Source organism: Physcomitrium patens, chromosome 1 (genome assembly GCF_059467195.1).
Source record: "Physcomitrium patens ecotype Gransden chromosome 1, ASM5946719v1, whole genome shotgun sequence".
Lineage (NCBI taxonomy): Eukaryota > Viridiplantae > Streptophyta > Bryopsida > Funariales > Funariaceae > Physcomitrium > Physcomitrium patens.
This window is the reverse complement of record NC_143410.1, coordinates 92,587-99,421: the sequence shown is the minus strand read 5'-3', so window position 1 is coordinate 99,421 and position 6,835 is coordinate 92,587. Positions and strand designations below refer to the sequence as shown.

General features: G+C 42.5%; 1 protein-coding gene across 2 annotated transcripts; it reads left to right on the top strand.

Moving 5' to 3' along the window:
- Positions 1–929: 929 nt before the first annotated feature.
- Positions 930–6,200, top strand: LOC112290168 (UTP--glucose-1-phosphate uridylyltransferase). 2 transcript variants are annotated; one of them, XM_024536193.3, is made up of 20 exons: positions 930–1,132; positions 1,807–1,854; positions 2,221–2,312; positions 2,532–2,622; positions 2,819–2,879; positions 3,072–3,149; positions 3,346–3,396; positions 3,495–3,568; positions 3,675–3,747; positions 3,853–3,910; positions 4,001–4,113; positions 4,296–4,328; positions 4,417–4,469; positions 4,573–4,648; positions 4,780–4,836; positions 4,969–5,052; positions 5,222–5,320; positions 5,458–5,562; positions 5,687–5,783; positions 5,898–6,200. In XM_024536193.3, the coding sequence occupies exons 1-19, from the start codon at positions 1,041–1,043 to the stop codon at positions 5,771–5,773; spliced, it is 1,425 nt and encodes a 474-aa protein (XP_024391961.1). In that variant the 5' UTR covers positions 930–1,040; the 3' UTR covers positions 5,774–5,783; positions 5,898–6,200. The 2 variants fall into 2 exon arrangements, with proteins under 2 accessions (XP_024391961.1, XP_024391952.1); XM_024536184.3 differs by having other exon boundaries at positions 5,894–6,200.
- Positions 6,201–6,835: the final 635 nt, after the last annotated feature.

The window sequence follows — 6,835 nt, the reverse complement described above, 5'->3', positions numbered from 1 at the left end:
CCCTCGCTCATCGCCCCCTGCTCTCATCCAGCCATCCATCCACAACCCCACCCCCACCCCTTTCTCTACTCTCGTCTCTTCTCGTCTCTTCTGCATCAGGGGGAAGGGGGTGCCCCCTCCCCCACCAAGCTCACTCATTCTTCTTCTACCACTGCTCTGGAGAGTCCCACCCTTCTTGCCCTCTTTCCACATTCACTCTGCTAATTGATTGTTGTAATTTGAGTATTTACTCATGATTCTTCTTGTGGGTTTCAAGTTGGCTTGCCTCTACTGTGTTACAAATTGAAGCTGACAATTGGTTCAGAACACAATCCTGCACTCAGGTACCTTTTTGGACATATACTAGTCCTGGGCCTTTTGGAACTGATCCACTCCCCCCCAATGATGGAACCACGTGTGCCCACCGAGCAAAAGCAAAATTCTGATTCGTGCAAACAGAAGCGAGTGTTCATCCATAGACCCCATCCGAAACGACGGATGGAAATGAACACATATAGACAGACACAAGAAGGAGCACAGGCGGAATCTATCCAGCATATGCCCAGGCAGGCACACAACGAAAGAATGCGGCACCACCCAGAACATTCAAAGTCCAAACAAACATTGCGCATCCCATTCAGCCCATCCCATCCAAGCATGCACCACACATCCATCCATCCGCATGTGTTTCTCTTTGTCCAGTCATGCTCCACGTGGGTGCAATTTCTGAGTTGCAGCACAATGAAGCGTTACCTGTGCGCGTCAGGGTAACAAAACAACTGTGTGATACCCGTAAGATACTGATGAGAGACCTAGCATATATCCGGAAGAGTGCTGTGCCGGGTAGGGTAGCAACGAACTCAGGCACTGGGGGGGGGGGGGGGGCTTCTTCACGACAGAGCCAATAGGTTGGGACTCTACTCGACCGAGGCTGAGGCTGCTTCTTCTTCTTCATCGTCTCACAGCTTTGCTTTGCAGGCTTTCCTCTCACTTCCTTCCCCACCTCCATCACCCTCTCCCTGCTCCGATCCTCCGCAGTGCAATTCTCTAGCGTTTACGCCATGGCTACCGCAGCCGTTGAATCCCCTGCCTCTACCGAAGTCGACCAGCTCACCCGTATTCGCCTCGAGTTGGCCACACTCGACCAGATCAGGTCTACATCTCTCTCTCCTCTCTGGTTGTAATGTGGCATGCCGTGTGATCAACCTCCAGTTTTTATATATTTTTCGGTGTACTGCCTCCTGGTATGATAGGCTTCAGTGGGTTTTAATTTTGTATTTATTGTTGGTGAATGTGGATCTGCAACAGAGGGGCAGGTTAATAGTAGTGCAGCCTTGACGCTAATTTTTTTTTTGCGATCTATTTGGCGTTACTGATCCTCAGGCTTTGTGACTTGTTTGTTTAACGCTCAGTTGAAATATTTCAAGAATTTTAAATTGTTCTGAATATCGTTGTCGATCTCGTATTTGGGGTTGCATGTCGCTGGTACTTCATTCTGTGGCTGTTAACTAGAGCGTGCAGGAATTTTTAAGGTGTTGACGTGATAAAGCTGGTGTACTTGGAAGCTTATGTCGTTTTCTGTTTTGAGCAGCTCTGCTGGCATGAGCTACATGAAGCTTTGTCGTTATTGTATTGTCCGTTTTATGTCAGATTTTACTTTTAGACCGAAGAAGTCAACTGTTAATTTACTTTCGAATCACCAGAGAAATGTTTAGCCTCGTGTTGAAGGCGTTCGATTTGAAAAGCTGATGCTTCGAAATGTTTCAAGAGAAGTTGAATCGAGACAGAAGTCGTAATATTTACTAACCGTGAGTGTGGTGTATGCAGCGACAATGAGAAGCAAGGTTTTCTCAAGTTGATTGGACGCTACTTGGGGTTGGTGATACTACACTTTGTCCCATTTTTGCAATCTATTCTTTTGTTTGGATATTTCTGTTTTCATGTTATGAACTTGAACACGATCCACACTTGATTGCAAAGAAGGGCTTCTGATGTAGTGAGATTTTGTACTTCAGCCATGTGCTGTACTTCAGATTCAAAGTTTTTAAGAAACTCTATTCAGTTCCATTTATTCGATTTAATTAGCCTGTTCTCATAATGCGAGCAACTGCACCCGTCCGAACGATTACTCTTAGTGTCTTTTGCGCTCCCTTCAGTTAAGGATTGATTGTTAGAAGATCTGAAACTTAAATACTGCCTGCTTGTTTGAGATTTAATTCTGTCTAATTGTTGAAATTACAGTGGAAAGAGTGAAGCCATCCAGTGGGAGAAGATCAAGCCCCCAACTGATGAAGTCGTTGTTCCCTACGACAAAATGTCTGAGTTCTCTGATGGTACCACTCAGTTCCTATTAAGTGCTTATCACTAGTTTCATTTGACGATCAAATCATCGTGATGTATTCATTTGAACTCTCGTTATGTGATTTGGAAATAAACCTACTTAATATCTTTTTGGGAGGGAATGCAGCGTTCTTCTCAGATTTTGGTTTGAACATGAATCACTTTGCTCGATTCGCTGTCTGTTAATGTAAATCAACTCTGTTCATAACCAGATCCAGTCAAGATCAAGAGTCTTCTCGATAAGCTTGCAGTTCTCAAGCTAAATGGTGGTCTCGGAACCACAATGGGCTGCACTGGTCCAAAGTAAGTTTAGCGCGTTAGATTTGATGAACTTGAATTTACACGAAGCTGTTCTGCTTCGTTGTTGCCTTTTAGTTACAATACCAGTGCTGTTTTAAAAAATGAAATGGCTAGCTTCCACACGGATTTATTGCGGATTTGAACACAACATTTGTTTTGAAGTGAGGCTAAAGTGAAGTACCTTTTCCTTCCAACTCAGGTCAGTCATTGAGGTCCGCAACGGCTTGACTTTTTTGGATTTGATCGTGAAACAAATTGAGGTACGCATCCTTTTTGATACAAGTCACTCGGATGGTTATCTGTTATCCGCTTCAATACACTTCTAGTCCTTCAGTTAAAGAGTTGCTTGGCTTGGCATTGGTTTCAGTTACACTTTGAGATGCAGATGCAGCGTTTTTGTTTATTTGGATTGTTACAGGCTACACTTACACTTGGTTGTGTGTTGTTGACAGAGCCTCAATCAGACTTATGACTCCAATGTACCTCTTGTTTTGATGAACTCGTTCAACACACACGATGATACCTTGAAGGTTTGTGATCGGACTCAAGTTACTATCGGCATCCTGTTGAACGATCGTGGTTTTAAATCTTGACGTTCGATTAGAGCCAATACCGTAGAGCGGACGTTTCATGAATCGGAAATAGCGCATCAATTATATTGCAGATTATTATTTTTTGTTTCTATCTCATGTTTGTCCGCTCATGATTTGTTGGCTGGTTTTTCAGATCGTGGAGAGATACAAAGATTCAAAGCTGGAAGTCATCACTTTCAACCAGGTTTTGGTTGCATTCCTTCTTTTAACTTTGAATATTTTGGTCTGTTTTTGATGGACTTTTAGACCGAACTGACAGAAGCCGCTGTTCATTGATGACAGAGTCAATACCCTCGCGTTGTTGCAGCGGATATGATTCCATGGCCTGCCAAGGGCAAGACCGATAACGCTGGCTGGTACAGTGCGGTCTTTTCGCATATGTAAAATATTTTTGATATTCGTAGTCCTTTCAGTACATTTTCTGTCTATGCTATACACAATTTAACAGAACTTATATTACAGGTACCCACCCGGCCATGGTGACGTGTTCCCTTCACTTGATAACAGCGGAAAGCTCGATGAGCTTCTTGCCCAGGTACTTCTAATATCCTCTATTTGAGAGGGATTGTTACCATGAATGGTTTGGAGATTGCAAATCAGGAATAAGGCATCCCTTACTCATGATCTTCAATGTGTTCAGGGGAAGGAGTACGTGTTCATTGCCAATTCCGACAATTTGGGAGCGATTGTCGATCTCAGTATCCACACATTTAATTTCTTGGATTTCATTTCCATGCTTTGATAAGTTATATTTTGAACATGTGCATGCCTCCTTGACCAATATTCAGAAATCTTGAATCATCTGGTCGAAAACCAGAACGAGTATTGCATGGAGGTTACACCGAAGACCCTTGCTGATGTGAAGGGAGGAACCTTGATTTCTTACGAAGGCAGGGTGCAGGTAGGTTTTTGTAGTTGTAGTGTTTGTGACTGCGTATTCAATGGAACCAGTAATGTGATGAACACTTTCACATATTTCAGTTCGCACCTTAATCGTGGATTGTGCTTACGCATTGCTCGGAAACAATATGCAGCCGTCCATAGTTGGCCTCTGACAAATTCTCATTATGGAAATGGTTGCAGCTTCTGGAAATTGCTCAGGTTCCTGACGAGCATGTAAGTATCAAATCTCGTGTCCACTTACTTGTCTATGCCGTCAATGACGCTGTTTTTAAAGGAATGCTAACCGAATTTATACTTGCAGGTCAACGAATTCAAGTCTATTGACAAATTCAAGATCTTTAACACCAATAATATGTAAGTATTTGTGCCCTCATGACTGCTAGTATACCGCTATCTGGAGAGTTTTATTTTTGTAATTAATATGAATCTGAATTTCGTATATGTATTGCTTGTGCAGGTGGGTTAATCTCAAGGCCATCAAAAGGCTTGTCGAAGCTGATGCTTTGCAAATGGAGATTATTCCAAACCCAAAGGTGATCTCAACGGCTATTGCGCACACCTTGACTTGAATTTTCATCATAGTTCGTGAAGTCACGTGGTTCAGCACATCCAACCTACATTATATACTTATTATACGTTCTAAATCGCTCTTGCCAAACAATAGGAAGTGGATGGTGTCAAGGTCCTACAACTGGAAACTGCTGCTGGAGCCGCCATTCGCGTGAGTATCTTTTGCTAATGTCGAACAACAGAAGCCTTTTCGTGAATACGCATCTCTTTCATACGCAGACGTTGTAGTCTGCAACTGTTAGGTTCGGACTAGCTGACAGCTACTGACGGAGAGTCGTTTCAGTTCTTTGATAGGGCTATTGGAGTGAACGTTCCGAGATCTCGTTTCCTTCCCGTCAAGGCTACCTCAGATTTGCTGTTGGTTCAGGTAAAGCTACGAAGTCTACAATTTCATGAAACATCGGGTATTCGTATAGCTTGCGAACTACTTCTGTCTTCTCATCTTATCTCTATCACGTGGATTTAGTTTTGGCATTCCTTGTGTTGTACTGTTTGAGACTGCTAGTAGTTCATGCTGACTTGCAAACTTGTTGCAGTCGGACCTCTACACAGTTCAAGATGGTGCAGTGGTACGGAACCCTGCCAGAACCAACCCCGAAAACCCCTCCATTGATCTCAGTAGCGAATTCAAAAAGGTGCGTGCCTTAGATCACCCCAGTTTGCATCTTTTTTCATTTCTAGTAACCAGTACCCTGCAAATTACAGCTAAGTTACCTTGATTTAATGGGATTCAGAAAGTTGGAGAATTTTCTTACTCTTTCCATGTGTTCAGGTGGGTGATTTCTTGAAGCGTTTCAAATCAATTCCCAGCATCCTTGAATTGGAGAGCTTGAAGGTTAGCGGAAACGTATGGTTCGGCAAAGACATTGTCCTCAAGGTAAGCTGTTCCTCCGTCGATGACCACTCATTTCCTTAATAATTCTGCTGGATCTTAGTGCCTCGAATTGTGTGCCGTGCCCCTAACACAGCTAACTTTCTCTCTTGACTTTTGTTCGTTGTAGGGTAAAGTGGTTGTTGAAGCAGCTAAGGGAGAGAAAGTGGAAGTGCCTGACGAAGCTGTTCTTGATAACACGGTCGTTAAGAACTAGATTATTTTATGTAAAAATACTCCACCCTTTTTTCCTTTCTCGTTTTGTGCGTCTCAGCCTTGTTTACTCGTCTGATCGACTTCTGTAAACACTAACTAATTTCTCACTGTTGACTGTCAGGAAGTAACTGTTGCTGTAACGTACACCGACTTGTAAGCCTTCCATCTGATTTAGGAGATGAGCTACTCCGCACCGCTTCAGTTAGTGTAGCCAAGTTCATTGTCATGGTGGTATCCCATCCATCAGAGATTATCTCTGTTTCAATGTGTTCTGGGCATATCATCTGGTCAAGTTGCGATAGTGATATGTTAGATCGACATGACGAATTATTTTGCTGGATCTGAGACTCTCTTGTTGCGCTGGTTTCTATTCCAGAAATAATAACTTTGCATAATATCCTAAGGACGTTCATTTGATTTTTCCGCTACCCTCCATGTGCTCTATTTTCTCGAAGGCATTTGAGGTGTACTATGTTGTATGATTCCAATCATTACACTGTGTCCATCTAGTCAGAGGCTCACGTAATGTGTGCTCTCGTAATAGTTGTCAAGCGGGTTGCAGCAAGCAAATATCCTAATCTATCATGCCTTAATAATCGTGTCTAAAGCCTGAACATCGTGTTTAGATTGTACGTTCATGAATAAAATGTTTTCTATTCATAATAATTACGCTTTTTAGTATCAAAATTTTGCATGAAATGTCTCACTTGGTAACTTATGATTTCTATGGATTGTACTCATCAGTTTTGAATGCTGAACACGTACGTTTTACTGACACCAGTAACAATTTAAAAATTAATGGGATAAAATGTGCGAAAGGAAATCGTATGAGTAGCAGTCAGAGGGAGGAGGAAACATTCCTATTGCATGTTGTGTAGATATATTGTCCCTGCGTAAACTTCCTTGTGCGTTTCTATTTTCGGGTTTATGGTTATGTCCAACCCTTTACCTTTCTCATCTGCATACTTGATCCAATCATGGTTAGTTGCCATGTAGGCCAGCGTGGTTTGTACCTTGTGATTGAATCTCAATTTTCCGCAAATAGTCCGATCTAAAACTAGAT

Coding starts and splice junctions, on each gene's coding strand:
- LOC112290168 (XM_024536193.3), top strand. CDS start 1,041: ATGGCTACCGCAGCCGTTGAATCCCCTGCCTCTACCGAAGTCGACCAG. Junction 3,569..3,674: donor AAGACCGATAACGCTGGCTG/GTACAGTGCGGT, acceptor CTTATATTACAG/GTACCCACCCGGCCATGGTG. Junction 4,114..4,295: donor CTTACGAAGGCAGGGTGCAG/GTAGGTTTTTGT, acceptor AAATGGTTGCAG/CTTCTGGAAATTGCTCAGGT.